Source organism: Mytilus trossulus, chromosome 7 (assembly GCF_036588685.1).
Source record: "Mytilus trossulus isolate FHL-02 chromosome 7, PNRI_Mtr1.1.1.hap1, whole genome shotgun sequence".
Lineage (NCBI taxonomy): Eukaryota > Metazoa > Mollusca > Bivalvia > Mytilida > Mytilidae > Mytilus > Mytilus trossulus.
This window is the reverse complement of record NC_086379.1, coordinates 9,652,114-9,679,065: the sequence shown is the minus strand read 5'-3', so window position 1 is coordinate 9,679,065 and position 26,952 is coordinate 9,652,114. Positions and strand designations below refer to the sequence as shown.

Sequence of the window (26,952 nt, the reverse complement as noted above, 5' to 3'; positions counted from 1 at the left end):
CAAACCTTAACAGTCATAATTTGTTCTCTATTTTCAGGAAGTTTTAAATCCTCTTGATGTTTTACAATTACTTCAAAGAATCCCAGATGAGGTAGGTCGGTATTTACTTAAGTAAAGGGCCTTACTTTTAATTAAAAAAATGATATTAGCAACAAAATTTTCAATTTTTACAGATGTTTAATCTAAGTTTAATTTCCTGTGAACAGTGTTCATACAAACAAGTTTCTAACAAGGATGAAGGCATAATCTTTCATTTAGTTTAGTTAAGGTCTGGAGCTGGCAAGTTAGAAACTGCTAGTATACCTAGTATGTATCATTTTCTTTAGTTTCTTTTGTTACCAAGTCTGACATCTGTTTCAAACTCCTTTAATCTGAGATTTACTTTGGGTATTGCTGTGTGTTTCTTTATTCAACCGTGGCTAGAGGTTTAGGGGAGGGGGTTAGCATCTAAAAAAAACATGTTTAACCCTGTCACATTTTTTTGCCTGTCCCTAGTCGGAGCCTCTGTCCTTTGTTAGTCTTGTATGTTTTTTTAAAATTTTTAGCTCAATTATGTTTTGGAGTTTAGTATGACGTCCATTTACACTGAACTAGTACACATTTTTATTCAGGGGCCAGGTGAGGCACACAATTGGGTGTGGGATTTTCTATTTGCATTGAAGACCCTTTGGTGTCGTTCAGCTGTTGTCTGCTCTTTGGTCAGGTTGTTTTCTTGCTGACATATTCCCCTTTTTTTATGCCCCACCTACGATAGTAGAGGGGCATTATGTTTTCTGGTCTGTGCCTCCGTTCGTCCGTCTGTGCGTCCGTTCGTCCCGCTTCAGGTTAAAATTTTTGGTCGAGGTAGTTTTTGATGAAGTTGAAGTCCAATCAATTTGAAACTTAGTACACATCTTCCCCATGATATAATCTTTCTAATTTTAATGCCAAATTATAGTTTTGACCCCAATTACATGGTCCACTGAACATAGAAAATGATAGTGCGAAGTTCAGGTTAAAGTTTTTGGTCAAGGTAGTTTTTGATGAAGTTAAAGTTACATCAACTTGAAACTTAATACACATGTTCCCTATGACATGATATTTCTAATTTTAATTCCAAATTAAAGTTCTGAGCCCAATTTTCACGGTCCACTGAACACAGAAAATGATAGTGCGAGTGGGGCATCCAAGTACTATGGACACATTCTTGTTCATTCTCAATTTAAAACTTTAAAAGACATTCCATACAATTTAGAAGATAAACTTTTAGGATACTTGTTAGTGAACAATAAATTTATTTTATAAAGTATCAACAATTCATAACGTCTGCAATCTATTAATACACCAGTCATGTGATATGTATAATTTGTGTAATTTTATCATCTATTACTGTTTAAAAATATGGAATCATAGAACTATATACATTTAATGTAATTATTAGATTCAACTGTTTTTGACATAAGTTTCAATTTGAATGTTGTGTCACACATTAGTTCATTGTATATTTTAGGAAGTTCCATTAATTTTGATGAATAATGAAGTAGGAAAACCATCAGATTTAATACAGACCAGAATTCTAGTCCCACCAATTTGCATCCGTCCCTCTGTTGTGTCAGATTTAAAGTCTGGAACGTAAGTATTAGTTTAAGAAAATCTCTTGGACACCTAGCTAGAACATATATTTAACCAAGCCATTTTGACCATCAATGTATTACTTTGTATCCCAATGCCCTTGTTAAACATAAGTGATTTTTAATCAACAAGTGTCTATCATTAGTTTTATAAAAAAAAAATGAATTCTTTGAATCATCGTGTTTATGTCATGATGGTTGACAAATTAGACCTCTTTATTTCAATATTATAGATACCGTAGGCCAATATTTCAGCTCTAATGTTTTCAATTTTTTCATTATGTGATAAATATATGAATGTGAATCAACTGATATGAATACAAATACAGTATATTTAGATCAGATATAGTTAAAAACTACAAAACATAAGCTCTTAGAGCTGTAAGCTGAATACAAACAAACATACATCAACATAAAAAACACAATCTTGCAAACTTACTTGTGTAGTAGCACTTTCTAGGGCTTAATAAACACAATACTTTCTTTAAGATGGTTCCTTTTATTTCTGGACTAGTTTCAGGATAATAACAAATATACATAAAAATACCCTAAAAAATAAATACAATAGTAAGACTCTGACCGTTCATCAAGTAATAATCTGGTACATAGGTTTCTAACCATGTAATATGATAAACAAATGTTTTACTATCAGAAATATAAATAAAACTGTTCTGCATGTATTTACAACAATATGCTTATATTGTTGAGCGTAACTGACAAAGTCTAGAACATATGCACATAACGAATAGTATTAAATAAACAAGTCTAATATACGAAAATTAACTGAAGCGGATTAACACAAACTTTAACAAAGCAAATTAAGAAAACTAAAAGCAATAGCTGCATGCTGTATGAATTCCGTAAGCATAAAATAGCAACAAACAAAAATACGAACATTACAAAAATAACACTTAGCTTACCTCACATGAGGTGCAAAGGCCTCCTGATTTATATCTATGGAAATTGATTTACATCATCCGAGGATTACATAAAATATACCTGTATAACAAATAAACAAATTGTAATCCATGTTTTACTGTAATAAGGCACCTGTTTACGATTTGTACTCTAAGCTGAAATAATCAATCAATACACGTAACTATTATTATGTTTATATCTTTACCTTTAAAAGTATTTAACACATTCATTCCGGAACACTCGAATCCTCATACAATGTGTATTAGATTAATAATTTACCAAATTAGTTAAAAGTACTTTATTTATGAAAATATGAAAATAACGTCTCTTAAACAATTTAATCAAACAGATAATACTTTACTGTACTTAATCTATTTTATATCGTTTTAAAGCATTAATCTCGCATTCAACATTTACACATTGGCCTTTTCATTCTAAACTGTCATTCTAGGTAAAATAATAAATATCTGGACTATTAATGTGTAATTAGTAGTAGAGAAATATAACTGACCTAAATATAGAATATAGAGAAAACTAAGAACGAATATAGGTTCAAACTTAGAATTACTTCAAGCACGTATCAATATGTCCACCAGAATATAGAAAAGTGATGACCAGCATAAAAGAACAAAAGAAATAAAGCGCCAAAATATAATGACCAATAGAAATAAAGAAAGTGTGCAGTCCACCGAAGCATAGAAAGAAAACCTTTGAAGCTAGTAAACTACAGTCAAACCAAAGTTACCCAAACCAGTAGAAAATGTCGTATGTCAATCAGTCCAACTGTCAAATACGTAAATAAAATGAACAAAGCATATATATAGACTAATCAACTAATTAAAATCTGTAATTATTATACTAAACCCTTAATTACCCAATATAAGTCATATAATATACAAAATATAACACAATAAACTAAATATAAAAATATACACAAATTACCACACTTGCACCCATAAAAGTAAGCACAATATGCAGATCAGCGACATTCCAAGCCATCCCAGAACTGTGTAAGACTTGAACTCAAGGGAGAGAAAAAAATGTCAGGTATATTTTTGTTCTGAAAATTTATCTAACTTTTTTTTGTGTGTTTAGAAATGAAGATGACATCACCATGAAACTGACAGAGATTTTATTCCTAAATGATGTGATACAGAAACATAAAGCAACTGGTGCTAAAATGTCCATGATAATGGTAATTATTCAGTAAATCTAGTCTTTACCTAGATACCATGACTGTTTGCATAAGTCTTATGAAAAGTTTATTCAGATGTTACAGAAAATAGTTTTCATATGTGAACTGCTGCAAAATGTGATGCAAAATGAAAGGCAATGGCATATATACAAGTACAATGAACAACTATATAATTGGCCTCAAGCATCACTGTAAAGGACATCATTTGTCATCATGTCCATCTAGTTGAATTGGTATTAGACATTAAGGTTATGATATTATTTAAGAACATAAAAACAAATAACTATTTAAATTCAGACATTTTTCAAAAAAGAAAATTTGATTTTATACATGACAAAGGAATTCTTTTATTTAAAGAAACATTTGTCTTTCTATATCAAGTCCATGTATTATAACTCATTGCATTTTGAAAAAAAACTTTTTCTTTTAAATACCAACACCATGAAAAACAAACTAAAAAATAAAATTAATTTACTATAACACATGTACTTATTTCATTGAAAGTTTGAACCATTATACATTATACATGTTCAGCTTTCTATCGATTTTCAGGAAGACTGGGATTTCTTACAATTACAAGTAGCTCTATTATATAACAGTGAAACTTCAGGAATTCCACTACATATGATGGTAAATATAACAAGAATAAGTCTGACAGATCCTAATATAAGTGTTACTTTTTCACTGTTTTAGCATGTCAGATTGTTTCGTAACTGGGAAAACGTTATTATTCAGACATCTTCATGGCATCATTATTTTTTTCTATGGCTAGACTTTATTTATTATGCTATCCACATTTAATGTCAAGAAATTAATACATTTGACATTGTGTTGAAAAAATTTCGTAACAACCTAAATCAGCTTTCTTTGCTCAACATTGTTACAAGTTTTAAATTCTTTTAATATATATGAACTGTAAATTCAGAAATCATTGATTGTTTTTATTTTTGTGAGTTTAATTATTGCGATTTGAAGAAAAGCTGTTTTCAATTTTGCCACCCCTATCTAATTGCAATTCATGCAGAAATAAAAACATGACAAACATTTCTGTGACTCAAGTAAACTGGAAATCTAAAATACTTTTGTAACCATGTAGAAAATTCAAATAAGTTTTTTTTCTATTTCAGCCAAAAAAATCAACAAGAGGATTTGTTCAAAGGTTAAAGGGGAAACAGGGTCGTTTCAGAGGTAACCTGTCAGGAAAGCGTGTAGATTACTCTGGAAGAACTGTTATCTCTCCAGACCCAAACATGAGAATAGATCAGGTATCAGTAATATGTTATAATTCTGAGATATTTATAATGTCAAAGTGAAAATAGAAATGCAATCAAAACCCTAATGATAATACATATTTTCTTGGGGGTATCACACCTAAAATATGTACAGAGGCATTTACATTATGGAAATGTTCATATGAATTATTAAAATATTTAATTTCATAGATATAGGAAGATGTGGTGTGAGTGCCAATGAGACAGCTCTCCATCCAAATAACAATTTAAAAAGTAAACCATTATAGGTTAAAGTACGGCCTTCAACACGGAGCCTTGGCTCACACCGATGTTTATTTCTATCAAAGATTTCCCCTTTTCTGAGTGGCATGTTCAAACGACTTCAATCTTAATTTAAAATAATTAAAGATTTGTGATATTGTTTTTAAAAAAAAGGAATTATTTGACTCTTTGCAAGAAGACAAACCTTTTTAGAAGTTACAGTTTAAATGAGAAATTTTCATATTTAGGTGGCAGTTCCAGAACATGTTGCTAGGATACTGACATATCCAGAAAGAGTTACTAAATCTAACATACAGTTTCTAAGAGAACTTGTTCTGAATGGCTGTGACCATCATCCTGGTGCTAACTTTGTACAACAGAAAGAAACACACTTGAAAAAGTAAGGCCAAATAAAATATATTTGAAATTATGTGATAGTGTTGTAAAGGAAGAATAAGAAATCTGTAGTTTGCAAATTATCATCGTAATAGAAATGGCATATTTGTTCATGCAGGACAAGTATACAAATATAAGTTATATAGTAAGTTTTCTTCATATCTGTTAATCTGTTTAGCCATGCAGATTAATTATAATAAGGTCCCATTCTCTGAACTCCATAATCTTTCATCAACATTTTAGCATTTATATAAGATGTGTACAGTTTTATCTTACAGAAAATCACAAATGAGTTGGAAAACAACATCAGCAAACTATAATATTATTATTATCATATTATTCTGTAGTGTTTGTTTTCATATCTGATTCTAAAAGTTTATTATTTTAGATTTTTAAGATATGGCAACAGAGAGCGAATAGCTAAAGATTTGAAATATGGAGACATTGTTGAAAGACATCTTATTGATGGAGATGTTGTACTGTTTAACAGACAGCCATCTCTACATAAACTTAGTATCCAGGCATTCTTTGTAAGATATATTTAAGGCATTCAGGAATATATGTTTTGAGTGTTGAATAAAAAGAATTATTGATTAACATCATAGAAATTCAATAATAGAGATAATAATTTGTAATAAAATTCTGTACAAATAAAGTCTAAGTGAATTGCATGGATCTCTAGACAAATTAAATTTAGTATTTATATTCATTATATAGAGTAAGATCCAATTAAAAGCGGGGTGAAAGATACGAGAGGGACAGTCAAACTCATAGATCGAAATTATACTGACAACGCCATGGCTAACAATGAAAAAGACCAACAGACAAATAATAGTACACATGACACAACATAGAAAACTTAAGACTAAGCAACATGAACCCCATCAAAGACTGGGGGTGATCTCAGGTGCTCCAGAAGGGTAAGCAGATCCTGCTCCACATGTGGCACCGGTTGTGTTGCTCATGTTATTACAAACTGGTAAATAGTCTAATTCGGTAGGTTACATTCATGAAAAGTGTACACAAAATAATTAAAATAATTTTAAATAATTAAAACAAGAATAAAGGCTTTTTTTGAATTCTGTGGTTCTGGTTCAAACAGTTATTGAACAAAATAAAAAATGTGAAAACTTAGACAAGAGTTGTATAGTTGAATGTAAGTTCCAAATGTTTATTGTAGGCAAAAGTGATGCCACATAGAACCTTTAGGTTTAATGAGTGTTGCTGTAATCCATTCAATGCAGATTTTGATGGAGATGAGATGAATCTTCACCTTCCACAGACAGAAGAAGCCAAGGCAGAGGCTCTTATACTCATGGGGGTTAGTTTTTGTCGAGCCTGCAACTTTTGGCATAGGGATAGTGATCTGGTGGCAGCGGAGGCGTCAGCTAACTTCTTAAAAGCTTTATATTTTAAAAGGTGGAAGACCTGGATGCTTCATTTCTTGTATATAGATGCCTTATGTTACGAAGTTTCCGTCAGTCACATGCTTAATGTCCTTGACCTCATTTTCATGGTTCAGTGACCACTTGAAAAAAAAGTTCAGATTTTTTGTAATGTTGAATTATCTCATATTATAAGTAATAGGATAACTATATTTGGTATGTGCGTACCTTGCAAGGTCCTCATGCTCGTCAGACAGTTTTCACTTGACCTCAACCTCATTTTATGGATCAGTGAACAAGGTTAAGTTTTGGTGGTCAAGTCCATATCTCAGATACTATAAGCAATATGTCAAGTATATTCGGTGTATGGAAGGACCGAAAGGTGTACATGTCCAACTGGCAGGTGTCATCTGACCTTGACCTCATTTTCATGGTTCAGTGGTTATAGTTAAGTTTTTGTGTTTTGGTCTGTTTTTCTCATACTTTATGCAATAGGTCTACTATATTTGTTGTATGGAATGATTGAAAGGTGTACATGTCTAGCGGTCAGATGTCATCTGACCTTGATCTCATTTTCATTGTTAAGTGGTCAAAATAATTTTTTTTAGTTTTGGTCTTTTTATCTAATACTATATGCCATAGGTCAACTTTATTTGGTGTATGGAAATATTTTATGATCTATATGTCAGTCATGCAGGTTTTATTTGACCTTGACCTCATTTTCACGGTTCATTGCTCAGTGTTAAGTTTTTGTGTTTAGGTCTATTTTTCTTAAACTATATGCAATAGGTCAACTATATTTGTTGTATGCATGGAAGCAATGTTAGTTGTACATGTCTGCCTGGCATGGTTCATCTGACCTTGACCTCATTTTCATGGTTCATTGGTCTTTGTTTAATTATCTTGGTTAATGTTAAGTTTATGTGACAGTTGTACTAAAGCTTTATATTTAGGACTATCGACATAATATCAATTATTAGTAAAGAAGGCGAGACATTTCAGTGTGTGCACTCTTGTGTATCCTACATTTAGGGTGTAAATATTTTGGAATGCTGGAACTCCAGGTATCTTTCTACATTTAAAAAAAGCTAAATTTTGTTATTGTCAAAGAAATGCAATAAGAGACCCAAATTTTTTTTTTAACCACAAACAATAAATATTTTTAAGTTAAATTTTTTGTAGGAGGGAATGGGCAGTTGTACATTTTGTTATTATTAAGAATTGGGTCAAAGTAATGGAAATTTCGATTTAATATAGCAAAATTGATTAGACACAACAAATTATTTTGACCTGGTATTTGGAAAAAGTATTAAATGTAACTATTCTTTGCCCTACTGGAATTTTTACACTTGGAGAAAGTGGCTCTCCGTAATTTCCTTTACGGACCGCCCAATATGGCAGATAGCAGTATCGGTAAGATTTTATATTTCCCAAATACTTTTGATCGAAAGCATTGTCAATAGAGAGAATTAGTTATTGTCTGTGTGATATATAGAACAACACGAATATCAAGTGTTCTGGAGATAAAATAAAGATATAATGGTTTAATACAACTTTAGAAGAAAGAAAAAAGCCATACGTTACTTTGAAGGTAGCTGTTCGTAAAGTGAAGTATTTATATAGAAAGACTTCGTAACGTTAAAAGAACAAATATAAAAAAAGAAGATGTGGTATAATTGCCAATGAGGCAACTCTAGACCAAAATGACACTGAAATTAACAACTATAGGTCACAGTACAGCCTTCAACAATAAGCAAAGCCCATACCGCATAGTCAGCTATAAAAGGCCTGAAATGATAATGTAAAACAATTCAAACGAGAAAACTAACAACCTTAGAGCGCATTTGTTTCTAACCTCAACGATGTAAACGATTACGCACGTAGTAGTTTAATCCATTTGTTTCTTACATTTTTTGGTCAACGTTGACATCGTTCACATAAACGATGTACGCGCAAAATAGTCACGTAGTCGTTGATCGTTTATCGTTGAGACGTGTCAACGATACATTTGTTTCTGCATCTGTCGTTTAAATAATTACAAGAACGTGTTGTTTTCGCAAAGTCCTGGTCATTTATTTCCCCACACTTTTACCTGTTTGTTTACAGTGTGTGAGTGTTATCTATTTCTGTCTGACTACGTGAATTACAGGCTCCTGACTTGGGACAGGTACATAAATACAGAATGTGGCGGAGTTAAACATGTTAGCGGGATCCCAACCCCCCCTGACCTGGGACAGTGGTATAACAGTACAACATAAGAACGAACTATAAAAATCAGTTGAAAAAGGCTTATGATGAGTTAAGCCTTTTTCAAGCTTATTTGTGTTATGCTGATTATTCAGAGTATGGTGTTTAGATAAAAAGCTATTATCATTATAACTAACTGATTTTACATTATAAATCATTGCCTATTTTGCTGTATTATTAAAAAAGGAAAAGGATTTCCTACGTTTTTGTATGTTTATAGACATATGACTAAATTTCAATCAAGTATTTAGAGGTCAGTTTTACAACCTACAAATAAAATTAATACAATCACATATCTTTTCTTCAATAGATCAGCCTTAAATTTTAAGTCATCTATTTAAGCTTAATGTATTTTTATGAGTAGCCTGGCCAGCATGGTTAAGAAGGTCTTTTAGTTTAGCATTGCTGTCAATGTGTGTATAGGTTAACATGTAAAAAATATACATTTGACAGTTCATAGATGGTAAAGTGTTTATTCAGAATACTTTTTTTTATGTTATTTTTTGCTGAAATTCCTTCATGACAGCTGTTCATTTATCATGCTAGTAATTAACATGTATTTTAATAAGATTATTTGGCTTTCTATATTTCTAGTCAAAGTCTAATATGATTACACCAAGAAATGGTGAACCTCTGATAGCTGCTATACAGGATTTCATCACAGGTAAGGATTAGTATTTAGCATTTTGGCTTTTTAACTGTTTTGATCTGAGCGTCATTGATGAGTCTTATGTAGACGAAACGCGCGTCTGGCGTATTAAATTAGAATCCTGGTACCTTTGATAACTATTAAGGAGAAGATGCTAAAGTCAATGACCTGAGTTTCTTGTAATTATAATGTTATTGAAATATTTGAAACGATACATGTCTATATACTAAACTAAGATCTGTATGCATGGGTTTTTTATGCCCCACCTATGATAGTAGAGGGGCATTATGTTTTCTGGTCTGTGCGTCCGTTCGTCTGTTCGTTTGTTCGTTCGTCCGTCCGTCCGTCTGTTTGTTCGTCCGTCTGTCCCGCTTCAGGTTAAAGTTTTTGGTCAAGGTAGTTTTTGATGAAGCTGAAGTCCAATCAACTTGAAACTTACTACACTTGTTGCTTATGATATGATCTTTCTGATTTTAAGACCAAATTTGACTTTTGACCCCAATTTCAAGGTCCACTGAACATAGAAAATGAAAGTGGAAGTTTCTGGTTAAAGTTTTTGGTCAAGGTAGTTTTTGATGAAGCTGAAGTCCAATCAACTTGAAACTTAGTACACATGTTGCTTATGACATGATCTTTCTAATTTTAATACCAAATTAGATTATTTACCCAATTTCACGGTCTATTGAACATGGAAAATTATAGTGCAAGGGGGGCATCCATGTACTTTGGACACATTCTTGTTTTACATTTTTTGCAAATTTATAATGCATTATCAAAAAAAAAAATGCCATTCTGTGATTGTTATGCTGAATAACTCGAGTTTATCTCCCAAGTTTAACAGATCATGTCATTGATAAACAAAGAGTATATGGAACAGGTGAACAAAAAGTGTTTCCATTTGTTTATTAAAGTTTTCCTAACAGTTGTTTAATGATTTTGGTGTATTAACTTTGTTATTTAAGAATCAGTTATTACGGTGTCAGACCACCAATTAAAAATCCCTATCTGTTCAACCAAATTTTTCAATTTTCACAGCTTTCTAAATATTTTACCTTAAGTTTAACTTCATAGAAGCCAGGTATATCCTGAATTGTACATGTGTCACCTTTCAACATGCCAATTTTCAACCCATGTTTAAAAAGAAAGAATTGCCTTTGGGAAAATAACTACTCCAAAAATAGCTCCTGGTTTTCTTGAAATCTTAAATTAGTATACAATGTAGAGCAGTAATCCTGAATTTTTAATGCAAACTCATAGCTAAGAGAATTTTGACTCAAAATGGTCTAAATAAATTTCTCTTGCACCAAAAGTTTCATTTCTGCAAATTTGTTGGTTAGTTTAAGTAAACAATGACATCAAAAGCACTATTCGTGACAGAGTAAGGCTACTTTACATATGTTCTAAATTGGAGGGAGTAATTGGTGGTCTGACACCTTACTATTACCTTCCAGTGCATGTTTTCGTTGTTATGTCACAGCTTTCCCCACAGATTTGCCCTGTGCAGTGGCCAAAGTTCTAACAAGAGGTCTCATAGTCACTGTATACCGTGAATTAGAGTACATGGAAACCACAAAGGATTTTCTTTTACATGAACATTCACATACACTTGTTTTGAAGTTGAACCTAACCATTCACGTATATAAAACATTTATTTTGAAGTTTCATATGACTAGAATTGTTTTAACTGAATATAAAAGATAAGTATTTCGCTACCCTTTAATATTCGTTACATCTCAGAAATGACAATAAATTCATGAAAATGGCAAAATTACTCAAAATATTGACTGTTTACTAATTCATGCTGAATAATAATACAGAGCAAAACCCTCCTCCGTAAAATATTGGCACCTTACATGTATTATATAACATGAGGCAGGTGCTACAGGAAGGTTCATTTTGGTAATCAGATTTACATATTTGTGGCAAACCATATGCTCCTCAGATACAAATTGCAGGGGAATTCTTTGCTCCTTTATAAAGTTTTGAGGAACCAAAAAACTGGATAGGGTTTGATTGAATGGCATGTTGATAAAGGTCTTTCATTTTGTTAGTGGTATCATCCAAATTGTTCTACCATTTTGCTCCTTGAAGCAAGTTAATCTATTCTTGTAAAGAAGATTCTTTGAATAACACATGGAATCCAGGTAATTGATACCACATATTTCTGTTTTTCATAAGACATTCATGTTTTCACAATTAAATGGCATAATCTGTTATTTTAGGGGAGCCCCCTTATCAATCTTTTTTTTTTTAAAGATAGGATTTTGTGATTTTTTTCTATAAATATACTTTATCCTATACTTATTAGAAAAAGAAAATAAAATTATGGGGTCACTGTTCATTTAAGCTCACAATCTGCCTTTGAAAGAAACATGCTATAAACATTTTAAAAGTCATCTGGGGCCAAAACGAATTGATTTTTTTGGTTGATTATTGTATCATATCATAAAGTAACAACTAATAGTGTAATAGATAAATTTTGCAATAAAAAACAAAATGTTTCAATTTTTGCTGATTTTTTTGTACCCTTAAGGGGTATATCCTTAATTATATTTTATGCTTTATAAATAGAATTAATTTGTTTAGGGGCCTATTTGCTGACACAGAAAGATGTATTTTTTGATCGAGCAAAGGCATGCCAGCTGATATCATCCATGTTAACTGGTATTGACAGTACTGTCAGAATAGATCTTCCTCCTCCAGCAGTTTTTAAGGTAAAGATATATAAAACTCTGAAATTTTGACTTTTTTCAAGAGGCTATCTGTATCTGTAGAACAGGGAGTTTTGTAAATTCATTGGTTCTGTAGTTATATTTAAAAAATATCTGTAACACATTATAGATTTAAAAATTGTTTCATCTTTTGTCTTATTATTTTGTCAGGTGCTTGCTTATCATTAGCTAAATGGTTCTTAGCAATGTTAGGACAAACTGAATCAAAAGCTTTTAGCATGCTGGTCCTTAGTATCAAGATATATACATTCATTGATGTTCACAGGGTATTAATGAATATGTATATGCCGTAACGTGTTTAGAATTACATCCAATATCGTGTAAAGCCATATAACATTTAATGCAATAAATTAGTTGATGCTCAGTATTTTGAACTCAAAGGTACTGGCCAAAACTGGTAGACTTATCCAAATCTCTCATGTACATGTATGCATATATCATACCAGTGATAAAAGTATTTTATATTTTAGCCGTGTAAGTTGTGGACTGGGAAGCAGATTTTCAGTGTTTTATTGAGGCCAAACATTGACTGTCCTGTACGAGTAAATCTTAGAACTAAAGGAAAGAACTATTCTAATAATGAGGACCTCTGTTTCAATGATTCATGTGAGTTTATGATTGTTTCTTTTTGTTTTGTTTAAACTACTATACTAACTATGAGCTAACAGGTATTTGTATTTTGTTATAGATAGAAATGAAACACAACTATGTGATGTCAGATACAAACCTACATCTTAATGTACGACTGAGAGGCAGAAAGACATTATGCCCTGTCAGACACATAATACTCTATATTCATGTAATTCAGTGGGTACCAACTTCTTAGATTGAGGAAAACATTTATTTTGCTGGATTTTTTATTTCATGGTTTTGCCAAAGTCAGCATACAAGCCTTTAGAAAGTTTGCACTTTGTAAAACATTTAAATTAGTGTTAACCTATATCAAAAGGAAATCGGTACCTTGATAAATAATAAATCTACAGTATGTGAATAAAGCATTTATGGTGACTTGAATAACTCCGGTATCACTCAGATTGCAATTCTACCTTGACAGGTAAGTTTGTATTTAGCCTATAAAATACTTATTTAGCCTTGAGAATAGAAAGGTCAGTTTCCAATTCATACAATAGTAGTTGATAAATTTGGCTTCATGCCATTTACCTTGTCCAAAATTAAGGTCACTTGATTGTTATTGTGATATTGTTAAAGTACAAAAGAACCCTGTATTCTGACCATTACTTAAAACTTTGTGCATCTTGATTTAATTGTTAAAAATCTGTTAATGTTGAATTTTAGGGGTTCAAGGTAGAAATGTAATCTGAGTGATACCGGTGTTTTTCAAGTCACCATAAACTATTTTTCAGTCCATTAAAAGCAATTATACATACTCTGTTCTAGACTACATTATCAGCAAGTTCACAATTTATGAAGTTCTGCTTTAAACAAACCAGATTTATGGTAAAGAGATTGTATACTATTTTTATGTTTCACAATTACGTACAAAATCATGAATTTCATATATTTTGTTTTGCAATTACTTGTTTTTGATTACAGTTATAGTTATTAGGAACAGCCAACTATTGACTGGATCTATGGATAAAGCCACACTAGGATCAGGTTCTAAGACCAATGTATTTTATATCATTCTACGAGACTACGGTGAAGTTTATGCTGCAGATACATTATCGAGACTTGCAAGGCTGTGTCCTGCATTCCTATGTAAGTAGGATTTAAAGGACATGTCGTGTAGATGTCAATGAGACAAAAAATAATCAAAACACATGTAGAGGGCAATATACAAGATTGTTCAGTAGACCAGTGTCAATACTAGTAAAGATAAACAATTCACTGGAACACAGATAAAGCAATGTTTTCTACAACAAAGATCAGGAATATTTATACTTGTTTTGTTTTACATCTAATGACTCTAATTTTGGTAGATTATGATTAAAGAATATAAGTCTTTTATTGTTTTGTATTTGCTGAGCAAACAGTTAATATTAGAATTGACTTGATTATGAAATGAAAATTATATGACCTGATTATGTAATAAAAATAAGGGATGTTTTATTGGAAAATAGATTTTGTTTATGAAAGTCAATATTTTTTTATTATAGTTTTTAAAAGAATCAGAACTAAATGAGAATTTTAATTAAAGTACATTAATAGATTTTGTAACTGTTGTTGATTTTTTTTACAGCAAATCGGGGTTTTTCTATTGGTATTGGTGATGTGACTCCAGGCCAAGGATTGATAAATGCTAAAAACCTTCTTCTGGATGATGGGTAGGTACAGTTTATGTTTCTTCTGGATGATGGGTAGGTACAGTTTATGTTTCTTCTGGATGATGGGTAGGTACAGTTTAGGTTTCTTCTGGACGATGGGTAGGTACAGTTTAGGTTTCTTCTGGACGATGGGTAGGTACAGTTTAGGTTTCTTCTGGACGATGGGTAGGTACAGTTTAGGTTTCTTCTGGACGATGGGTAGGTACAGTTTATGTTTCTTCTGGATGATGGGTAGGTACAGTTTAGGTTTCTTCTGGATGATGGGTAGGTACAGTTTAGGTTTCTTCTGGATGATGGGTAGGTACAGTTTATGTTTCTTCTGGATGATGGGTAGGTACAGTTTATGTTTCTTCTGGATGATGGGTAGGTACAGTTTATGTTTCTTCTGGACGATGGGTAGGTACAGTTTATGTTGTCTTCTGGACGATGGGTAGGTACAGTTTATGTTTCTTCTGGATGATGGGTAGGTACAGTTTATGTTGTCTTCTGGACGATGGGTAGGTACAGTTTATGTTTCTTCTGGATGATGGGTAGGTACAGTTTATGTTTCTTCTGGATGATGGGTAGGTACAGTTTAGGTTTCTTCTGGATGATGGGTAGGTATAGTTTATGTTTCTTCTGGACGATGGGTAGGTACAGTTTATGTTTCTTCTGGATGATGGGTAGGTACAGTTTATGTTTCTTCTGGATGATGGGTAGGTACAGTTTAGGTTTCTTCTGGATGATGGGTAGGTACAGTTTAGGTTTCTTCTGGATGATGGGTAGGTACAGTTTAGGTTTCTTCTGGATGATGGGTAGGTACAGTTTATGTTTCTTCTGGACGATGGGTAGGTACAGTTTATGTTTCTTCTGGATGATGGGTAGGTACAGTTAATGTTTCTTCTGGATGATGGGTAGGTACAGTTTATGTTTCTTCTGGATGATGGGTAGGTACAGTTTATGTTTCTTCTGGACGATGGGTAGGTACAGTTTATGTTGTCTTCTGGATGATGGGTAGGTACAGTTTATATTTCTTCTGGACGATGGGTAGGTACAGTTTATGTTTCTTCTGGATGATGGGTAGGTACAGTTTATGTTTCTTCTGGATGATGGGTAGGTACAGTTTAGGTTTCTTCTGGACGATGGGTAGGTACAGTTTATGTTTCTTCTGGATGATGGGTAGGTACAGTTTATGTTTCTTCTGGATGATGGGTAGGTACAGTTTATGTTGTCTTCTGGATGATGGGTAGGTACAGTTTATGTTTCTTCTGGATGATGGGTAGGTACAGTTTATGTTGTCTTCTGGATGATGGGTAGGTACAGTTTAGGTTTCTTCTGGACGATGGGTAGGTACAGTTTATGTTTCTTCTGGATGATGGGTAGGTACAGTTTATGTTTCTTCTGGATGATGGGTAGGTACAGTTTATGTTGTCTTCTGGACGATGGGTAGGTACAGTTTATGTTTCTTCTGGACGATGGGTAGGTACAGTTTAGGTTTCTTCTGGACGATGGGTAGGTACAGTTTATGTTTCTTCTGGACGATGGGTAGGTACAGTTTATGTTTCTTCTGGATGATGGGTAGGTACAGTTTATGTTGTCTTCTGGACGATGGGTAGGTACAGTTTATGTTGTCTTCTGGATGATGGGTAGGTACAGTTTATATTTCTTCTGGACGATGGGTAGGTACAGTTTATGTTTCTTCTGGATGATGGGTAGGTACAGTTTATGTTGTCTTCTGGATGATGGGTAGGTACAGTTTATGTTTCTTCTGGATGATGGGTAGGTACAGTTTATGTTGTCTTCTGGATGATGGGTAGGTACAGTTTAGGTTTCTTCTGGACGATGGGTAGGTACAGTTTATGTTTCTTCTGGACGATGGGTAGGTACAGTTTATGTTTCTTCTGGATGATGGGTAGGTACAGTTTATGTTGTCTTCTGGACGATGGGCTTCTGGATGATGGGTAGGTACAGTTTATGTTTCTTCTGGATGATGGGTAGGTACAGTTTATGTTACTTCTGGATGATGGGTAGGTACAGTTTATGTTTCTTCTGGATGATGGGTAGGTACAGTTTATGTTACTTCTGGATGATGGGTAGGTACAGTTTATGTTTCTTCTGGATGATGGGTAGGTACAGTTTATGTTTCTTCTGGATGATGGGTAGGTACAGTTTATGTTGTCTTCTGGATGATGGGTAGGTATAGTTTATGTTTCTTCTGGATGATTGGTAGGTACAGTTTATGTTTCTTCTGGATGATGGGTAGGTATAGTTTATGTTTCTTCTGGATGATGGGTAGGTACAGTTTATGTTACTTCTGGATGATGGGTAGGTACAGTTTAGGTTTCTTCTGGATGATGGGTAGGTACAGTTTATGTTTCTTCTGGATGATGGGTAGGTACAGTTTATGTTTCTTCTGGATGATGGGTAGGTACAGTTTATGTTTCTTCTGGATGATGGGTAGGTACAGTTTATGTTTCTTCTGGATGATGGGTAGGTACAGTTTATGTTTCTTCTGGATGATGGGTAGGTACAGTTTAGGTTTCTTCTGGACGAGGGGTAGGTACAGTTTATGTTTCTTCTGGATGAGGGGTAGGTACAGTTTATGTTTCTTCTGGATGAGGGGTAGGTACAGTTTATGTTTCTTCTGGATGAGGGGTAGGTACAGTTTATGTTTCTTCTGGATGATGGGTAGGTACAGTTTAGGTTTCTTCTGGACGAGGGGTAGGTACAGTTTATGTTTCTTCTGGATGAGGGGTAGGTACAGTTTATGTTTCTTCTGGATGAGGGGTAGGTACAGTTTATGTTTCTTCTGGATGAGGGGTAGGTACAGATTATGTTTCTTCTGGATGAGGGGTAGGTACAGTTTATGTTTCTTCTGGACGAGGGGTAGGTACAGTTTATGTTTCTTCTGGACGAGGGGTAGGTACAGTTTATGTTTCTTCTGGATGATGGGTAGGTACAGTTTATGTTTCTTCTGGATGATGGGTAGGTACAGTTTAGGTTTCTTCTGGATGATGGGTAGGTACAGTTTAGGTTTCTTCTGGATGATGGGTAGGTACAGTTTAGGTTTCTTCTGGATGATGGGTAGGTACAGTTTATGTTTCTTCTGGATGATGGGTAGGTACAGTTTATGTTTCTTCTGGACGATGGGTAGGTACAGTTTATGTTTCTTCTGGACGATGGGTAGGTACAGTTTAGGTTTCTTCTGGATGATGGGTAGGTACAGTTTAGGTTTCTTCTGGATGATGGGTAGGTACAGTTTAGGTTTCTTCTGGATGATGGGTAGGTACAGTTTATGTTTCTTCTGGATGATGGGTAGGTACAGTTTAGGTTTCTTCTGGATGATGGGTAGGTACAGTTAATGTTTCTTCTGGATGATGGGTAGGTACAGTTTATGTTTCTTCTGGATGATGGGTAGGTACAGTTTATGTTTCTTCTGGACGATGGGTAGGTACAGTTTATGTTGTCTTCTGGATGATGGGTAGGTACAGTTTATATTTCTTCTGGACGATGGGTAGGTACAGTTTATGTTTCTTCTGGATGATGGGTAGGTACAGTTTATGTTGTCTTCTGGATGATGGGTAGGTACAGTTTATGTTTCTTCTGGATGATGGGTAGGTACAGTTTATGTTGTCTTCTGGATGATGGGTAGGTACAGTTTAGGTTTCTTCTGGACGATGGGTAGGTACAGTTTATGTTTCTTCTGGATGATGGGTAGGTACAGTTTATGTTTCTTCTGGATGATGGGTAGGTACAGTTTATGTTGTCTTCTGGACGATGGGTAGGTACAGTTTATGTTTCTTCTGGACGATGGGTAGGTACAGTTTAGGTTTCTTCTGGACGATGGGTAGGTACAGTTTATGTTTCTTCTGGACGATGGGTAGGTACAGTTTATGTTTCTTCTGGATGATGGGTAGGTACAGTTTATGTTGTCTTCTGGACGATGGGTAGGTACAGTTTATGTTGTCTTCTGGATGATGGGTAGGTACAGTTTATATTTCTTCTGGACGATGGGTAGGTACAGTTTATGTTTCTTCTGGATGATGGGTAGGTACAGTTTATGTTGTCTTCTGGATGATGGGTAGGTACAGTTTATGTTTCTTCTGGATGATGGGTAGGTACAGTTTATGTTGTCTTCTGGATGATGGGTAGGTACAGTTTAGGTTTCTTCTGGACGATGGGTAGGTACAGTTTATGTTTCTTCTGGACGATGGGTAGGTACAGTTTATGTTTCTTCTGGATGATGGGTAGGTACAGTTTATGTTGTCTTCTGGACGATGGGCTTCTGGATGATGGGTAGGTACAGTTTATGTTTCTTCTGGATGATGGGTAGGTACAGTTTATGTTACTTCTGGATGATGGGTAGGTACAGTTTATGTTTCTTCTGGATGATGGGTAGGTACAGTTTATGTTACTTCTGGATGATGGGTAGGTACAGTTTATGTTTCTTCTGGATGATGGGTAGGTACAGTTTATGTTTCTTCTGGATGATGGGTAGGTACAGTTTATGTTTCTTCTGGATGATGGGTAGGTACAGTTTATGTTTCTTCTGGACGATGGGTAGGTACAGTTTATGTTGTCTTCTGGATGATGGGTAGGTACAGTTTATATTTCTTCTGGACGATGGGTAGGTACAGTTTATGTTTCTTCTGGATGATGGGTAGGTACAGTTTATGTTGTCTTCTGGATGATGGGTAGGTACAGTTTATGTTTCTTCTGGATGATGGGTAGGTACAGTTTATGTTGTCTTCTGGATGATGGGTAGGTATAGTTTATGTTTCTTCTGGATGATTGGTAGGTACAGTTTATGTTTCTTCTGGATGATGGGTAGGTATAGTTTATGTTTCTTCTGGATGATGGGTAGGTACAGTTTATGTTACTTCTGGATGATGGGTAGGTACAGTTTAGGTTTCTTCTGGATGATGGGTAGGTACAGTTTATGTTTCTTCTGGATGATGGGTAGGTACAGTTTATGTTTCTTCTGGATGATGGGTAGGTACAGTTTATGTTTCTTCTGGATGATGGGTAGGTACAGTTTATGTTTCTTCTGGACGATGGGTAGGTACAGTTTATGTTGTCTTCTGGATGATGGGTAGGTACAGTTTATATTTCTTCTGGACGATGGGTAGGTACAGTTTATGTTTCTTCTGGATGATGGGTAGGTACAGTTTATGTTGTCTTCTGGATGATGGGTAGGTACAGTTTATGTTTCTTCTGGATGATGGGTAGGTACAGTTTATGTTGTCTTCTGGATGATGGGTAGGTACAGTTTAGGTTTCTTCTGGACGATGGGTAGGTACAGTTTATGTTTCTTCTGGATGATGGGTAGGTACAGTTTATGTTTCTTCTGGATGATGGGTAGGTACAGTTTATGTTGTCTTCTGGACGATGGGTAGGTACAGTTTATGTTTCTTCTGGACGATGGGTAGGTACAGTTTAGCTTTCTTCTGGACGATGGGTAGGTACAGTTTATGTTTCTTCTGGACGATGGGTAGGTACAGTTTATGTTTCTTCTGGATGATGGGTAGGTACAGTTTATGTTGTCTTCTGGACGATGGGTAGGTACAGTTTATGTTGTCTTCTGGATGATGGGTAGGTACAGTTTATATTTCTTCTGGACGATGGGTAGGTACAGTTTATGTTTCTTCTGGATGATGGGTAGGTACAGTTTATGTTGTCTTCTGGATGATGGGTAGGTACAGTTTATGTTTCTTCTGGATGATGGGTAGGTACAGTTTATGTTGTCTTCTGGATGATGGGTAGGTACAGTTTAGGTTTCTTCTGGACGATGGGTAGGTACAGTTTATGTTTCTTCTGGACGATGGGTAGGTACAGTTTATGTTTCTTCTGGATGATGGGTAGGTACAGTTTATGTTGTCTTCTGGACGATGGGCTTCTGGATGATGGGTAGGTACAGTTTATGTTTCTTCTGGATGATGGGTAGGTACAGTTTATGTTACTTCTGGATGATGGGTAGGTACAGTTTATGTTTCTTCTGGATGATGGGTAGGTACAGTTTATGTTACTTCTGGATGATGGGTAGGTACAGTTTATGTTTCTTCTGGATGATGGGTAGGTACAGTTTATGTTTCTTCTGGATGATGGGTAGGTACAGTTTATGTTGTCTTCTGGATGATGGGTAGGTATAGTTTATGTTTCTTCTGGATAATTGGTAGGTACAGTTTATGTTTCTTCTGGATGATGGGTAGGTATAGTTTATGTTTCTTCTGGATGATGGGTAGGTACAGTTTAGGTTACTTCTGGATGATGGGTAGGTACAGTTTAGGTTTCTTCTGGATGATGGGTAGGTACAGTTTATGTTTCTTCTGGATGATGGGTAGGTACAGTTTATGTTTCTTCTGGATGATGGGTAGGTACAGTTTATGTTTCTTCTGGATGATGGGTAGGTACAGTTTAGGTTTCTTCTGGATGATGGGTAGGTACAGTTTAGGTTTCTTCTGGATGATGGGTAGGTACAGTTTAGGTTTCTTCTGGACGAGGGGTAGGTACAGTTTATGTTTCTTCTGGACGAGGGGTAGGTACAGTTTATGTTTCTTCTGGATGAGGGGTAGGTACAGTTTATGTTTCTTCTGGATGAGGGGTAGGTACAGTTTATGTTTCTTCTGGATGAGGGGTAGGTACAGTTTATGTTTCTTCTGGATGAGGGGTAGGTACAGTTTATGTTTCTTCTGGATGAGGGGTAGGTACAGTTTAGGTTTCTTCTGGACGAGGGGTAGGTACAGTTTATGTTTCTTCTGGATGAGGGGTAGGTACAGTTTATGTTTCTTCTGGATGAGGGGTAGGTACAGTTTATGTTTCTTCTGGATGAGGGGTAGGTACAGATTATGTTTCTTCTGGATGAGGGGTAGGTACAGTTTATGTTTCTTCTGGACGAGGGGTAGGTACAGTTTATGTTTCTTCTGGACGAGGGGTAGGTACAGTTTATGTTTCTTCTGGACGAGGGGTAGGTACAGTTTATGTTTCTTCTGGACGATGGGTAGGTACAGTTTAGGTTTCTTCTGGACGAGGGGTAGGTACAGTTTAGGTTTCTTCTGGACGAGGGGTAGGTACAGTTTAGGTTTCTTCTGGACGAGGGGTAGGTACAGTTTATGTTTCTTCTGGACGAGGGGTAGGTACAGTTTATGTTTCTTCTGGACGAGGGGTAGGTACAGTTTATGTTTCTTCTGGACGAGGGGTATGTACAGTTTATGTTTCTTCTGGACGAGGGGTAGGTACAGTTTATGTTTCTTCTGGACGAGGGGTAGGTACAGTTTATGTTTCTTCTGGACGAGGGGTAGGTACAGTTTATGTTTCTTCTGGACGAGGGGTAGGTACAGTTTATGTTTCTTCTGGACGAGGGGTAGGTACAGTTTATGTTTCTTCTGGACGAGGGGTAGGTACAGTTTATGTTTCTTCTGGACGAGGGGTAGGTACAGTTTATGTTTCTTCTGGACGAGGGGTAGGTACAGTTTATGTTTCTTCTGGACGAGGGGTAGGTACAGTTTATGTTTCTTCTGGACGAGGGGTAGGTACAGTTTATGTTTCTTCTGGACGAGGGGTAGGTACAGTTTATGTTTCTTCTGGACGAGGGGTAGGTACAGTTTATGTTGTCTTCTGGACGATGGGTAGGTACAGTTTATGTTGTCTTCTGGACGATGGGTAGGTACAGTTTATGTTGTCTTCTGGACGATGGGTAGGTACAGTTTATGTTACTTCTGGACGATGGGTAGGTACAGTTTAGGTTTCTTCTGGACGATGGGTAGGTACAGTTTATGTTTCTTCTGGACGATGGGTAGGTACAGTTTAGGTTTCTTCTGGACGATGGGTAGGTACAGTTTAGGTTTCTTCTGGACGATGGGTAGGTACAGTTTAGGTTTCTTCTGGACGATGGGTAGGTACAGTTTAGGTTTCTTCTGGACGATGGGTAGGTACAGTTTAGGTTTCTTCTGGACGATGGGTAGGTACAGTTTAGGTTTCTTCTGGACGATGGGTAGGTACAGTTTAGGTTTCTTCTGGACGATGGGTAGGTACAGTTTAGGTTTCTTCTGGACGATGGGTAGGTACAGTTTAGGTTTCTTCTGGACGATGGGTAGGTACAGTTTATGTTGTCTTCTGGACGATGGGTAGGTACAGTTTATGTTTCTTCTGGATGATGGGTAGGTACAGTTTATGTTTCTTCTGGATGATGGGTAGGTACAGTTTATGTTTCTTCTGGATGATGGGTAGGTACAGTTTATGTTTCTTCTGGACGATGGGTAGGTACAGTTTATGTTTCTTCTGGATGATGGGTAGGTACAGTTTATGTTTCTTCTGGACGATGGGTAGGTACAGTTTATGTTTCTTCTGGATGATGGGTAGGTACAGTTTATGTTTCTTCTGGATGATGGGTAGGTACAGTTTAAGTTTATGTTTCTTCTGGACGATGGGTAGGTACAGTTTATGTTGTCTTCTGGACGATGGGTAGGTACAGTTTATGTTTCTTCTGGACGATGGGTAGGTACAGTTTATGTTTCTTCTGGATGATGGGTAGGTACAGTTTATGTTTCTTCTGGACGATGGGTAGGTACAGTTTATGTTTCTTCTGGATGATGGGTAGGTACAGTTTATGTTTCTTCTGGATGATGGGTAGGTACAGTTTATGTTTCTTCTGGATGATGGGTAGGTACAGTTTATGTTTCTTCTGGATGATGGGTAGGTACAGTTTATGTTTCTTCTGGGTGATGGTTAGGTACAGTTTATGTAAGCTAGAACTTTTTCATTCCATTTACTTGTATTATTTTCCATATTATCCTAGTTAAAGGACACTTGTAGCACTGTTGCAGAAGTAAGGCAGAATTAAATCAAATCTTGTGTGAATTTAGCAGTAAAATAAGCATTATCATTTGAATTGTAACAAACAGTTTAAAACTAATTTTAATTTATAATGTGTTTGAAATATTTTGTTACACCCCACCTACCATGCCTACAATAGTAAGGAGGTGTTATGTTTTCTGGTCTACTTTTGTCCATCTGTTGGTCTGTCTGTTTTCTGTCCATTTGTCTATATTGTATTGGGTTTTTGTTTGAAAAAGAAAAAAGAGCAATAATTTGCTACTTCCAGTTTACAAAAAAAGCACTTCTAATTTAATTTGACCGGGTACTGTTTCTAAAACTTTTTGGTGTTAGGTACTTCAACATGAATATAGCGCAAATAACGGCTACTTCCAGTTTACTCAATGACACTTTCAGTTAATTTTTTCAAAGTCATATGTTTCCAACTGACTACAGTAGATCTTATGACTTTACCTTGTACAAGTTGGAAGTTAATATATATAGCAAGGGTCAGAGTCTAGAACTACAAATTTACCTTTGACCTTGATTTCATATAGCTAGGATGTCAAATCAAAAGTCTTCATGTCTCAAATATGTATAAATAAGAAGTTATACCAACAAACTTATTTTGAATATTGAAGTGGATAAAACTAAAAAGACACCTTAGCATTTCTATTAAACCTAATGTATCAATGTGTATTACAGTAGACTCCGGCCAATCGGATACCCAAAATGTCAGCTAAAAATATCCGATTGTCCGATATATTCAATTAGCCGATGAACGTATATTCCTCCAAGTTTGTTTTTTTAAATTGACAGACACAACCCTAAGATACCAATAGCTATTATAGCTGCTTTATTAATGGAAATTTGTAACTAATCTCAATGTTTTTTTCAGGTACAAGTTCGGATAAATCGGTTGATTGAGTAATAGATCGATCAGTTGATTACAATGTATTTTGTTTATCTGTCAGTCTGTTGATTTTTAGCTCACCTGACCTGAAAGGTCAAGTGAGCTTTTCTCATCACTTGGCGTCCGTCGTCCGTAAACTTTTACAAAAATCTTCTCCTCTGAAACTACTGGGCCAAATGTTACCAAACTTGGCCACAATCATTCTTGGGGTATCTAGTTTAAAAAATGTGTCCGATGACCTGGCCATCCAACCAAGATGGCCGCCATGGCTAAAAATAGAACACAGGGGTAAAATGTATATTTTGGCTTATATCTTTGAAACCAAAACATTTAGAGCAAATCTGACATGGGGTAAAATTGTTAATCAGGTCAAGATCTATCTGCCTTAGAATTTTCAGATGAATTGGACAACCTGTTGTTAGGTTGCTGCCCCTGAATTGGTTATTTTAAGGAAATTTTGCAGTTTTTGGTTATTATCTTGAATACTATTATAGATAGAGATAAACTGTAAACAGCAATAATGTTCAGCAAAGTAAAACCTACAAATAAGTCAACATGACCAAAATTGTCAGTCAACCCCTTAAGGAGTTATTGCCCTTTATAGTCAATTTTTAACAAATTTTCGTCAGTTTTTGTAACTTGTACAAAAATTTTCTTCTCTGAAACTACATGGCCAAATTAAACCAAACTTGGCGATAATTATCATTGTGGTATATAGTTTGAAAAATGTGTCCGATGACACCGCCTACCAAACAAAATGGCCGACATGGCTAAAATTAGAACATAGTGGTAAAATGCAGTTTTTGATTTATATCTTTAAAACTAAGACATTTAGGGCAAATCTTTCAAGATTTAAATGTCCATCAGAATAAGATCTATCCCCTCGCAAATTTTCAGATGAATCTGACAACTTGTTATTGGGTTGCTGCCCTAAAATTGGTAATTTTAAGGAAATTTTGCAGTTTTTGGTTATTATCTTGAATACTATTATAGATAGAGATAAACTGTAAACAGCAATTTTGTTCAGCAAAGTAGGATCTACAAATAAGTCAACATGATAAAAATTGTAAGAGTACCCCTTAAGGAGTTATTGCCCTTTATAGTCAATTTTGAACAAATTTTCGTCATTTTTGTAACTTGTACAAAAATCTTATTTTCTAAAACTATGGGCCATATTAAACTAAACGTGGCCACAATCATCACTAAAGTGTCTAATGACCCCACCTACCAACCAAGATGACCGACATCAGTAAATACAGTAACAGGTGAGCGACACAGGCTCTTGAGAGCCTCTAGTTTAATTATGTGTTGATTATCTGAATAAAATATGTACCTCTTAAATAATGAGACTTGTTGTTTTTGTGTGATTTGTTTCATTTGTGTGTTAAAACAGGTAAAAGCTAAAAATAACTATGAATTCTCAGAAGTAGGCCACAGGTAAATCTATTAATAGCTTAAGAAGGTGATCGAACTCGGATCTAATTTTCTACAGTTTTTTATTTTTGAAACACATTTCCATTTCAAGTAATACAACTACTTTTATGATTATAAAATTGGACATCAAGATGAGGAAAATTAATTTACTTTTCTATCTTATCTGCCGTGGTTCAAAATAAAAGGCTGAATATTATGTAAATTAGGAAAATGGCTTACATGTGTACAAGTTACATAATTCTATTTCACCTGGGATATGCTATTGACACACGATTCCTTATTTTTACACGGGACTTTTATATATATTTTAATAAATTGTTGAGAAAGAGGTACTTTTCATTCATATTTAATAATTATTGATGAACATCACTGTTTGTGAAGTAAATGATAACGATCACATTTTGATAAACACATAACAAACACATCTTAGGCAAAATATAATATCAGATTCATAAAATAAACAAGACAACAAGAAGAAACATGTTTTATTTGACTATAAAAGATCGTTTTATTAATAAAATGAAACATTTCTGTACTGAAATTTTCTTTAACTTCGTAATGGCGCAACTTCCGGCTTCATTTCCTGTCAAGAAAAATAAGAAATTATTTCAAAATATTCGATTGTACATGGTTTCACACATTTTTCATGAATATTCCTATCCAATTAGCCGATATATTCTAATAACCGATATTCGATTATCCGATGTATTTTGACTGAAATGTATAGGGAATGGTTCGGTGTTTTGAAATAATATTACAATAGCCGATATATTCGTTTAGCCGATATCCGATTAGGTGGAGTCTACTGTATTTTTAAAAAGTTGTAACTTAAAATTTGGCAAAAAATATTATGTCGATAAGTTTTATAGTTCCTGAGGAGTTGTGATAACATGCAAAGTACGAAA

General features: G+C 34.8%; 1 protein-coding gene across 1 annotated transcript in view; it reads left to right on the top strand.

The window, feature by feature from the left end:
* The window catches only part of LOC134724604 (DNA-directed RNA polymerase III subunit RPC1-like), an 88,904-nt gene that overhangs the window by 9,736 nt on the left and 52,216 nt on the right, over positions 1–26,952 (top strand). Inside the window, exons 6-18 of the mRNA XM_063587726.1 lie at positions 38–91; positions 1,490–1,611; positions 3,624–3,723; positions 4,276–4,353; positions 4,851–4,988; positions 5,465–5,616; positions 6,001–6,142; positions 6,793–6,933; positions 9,839–9,908; positions 12,480–12,607; positions 13,096–13,231; positions 14,180–14,344; positions 14,826–14,910. Coding sequence (XP_063443796.1) covers positions 38–91; positions 1,490–1,611; positions 3,624–3,723; positions 4,276–4,353; positions 4,851–4,988; positions 5,465–5,616; positions 6,001–6,142; positions 6,793–6,933; positions 9,839–9,908; positions 12,480–12,607; positions 13,096–13,231; positions 14,180–14,344; positions 14,826–14,910 — 1,511 coding nt within the window. The remainder of the gene's footprint in view (positions 1–37; positions 92–1,489; positions 1,612–3,623; positions 3,724–4,275; positions 4,354–4,850; positions 4,989–5,464; positions 5,617–6,000; positions 6,143–6,792; positions 6,934–9,838; positions 9,909–12,479; positions 12,608–13,095; positions 13,232–14,179; positions 14,345–14,825; positions 14,911–26,952) is intronic.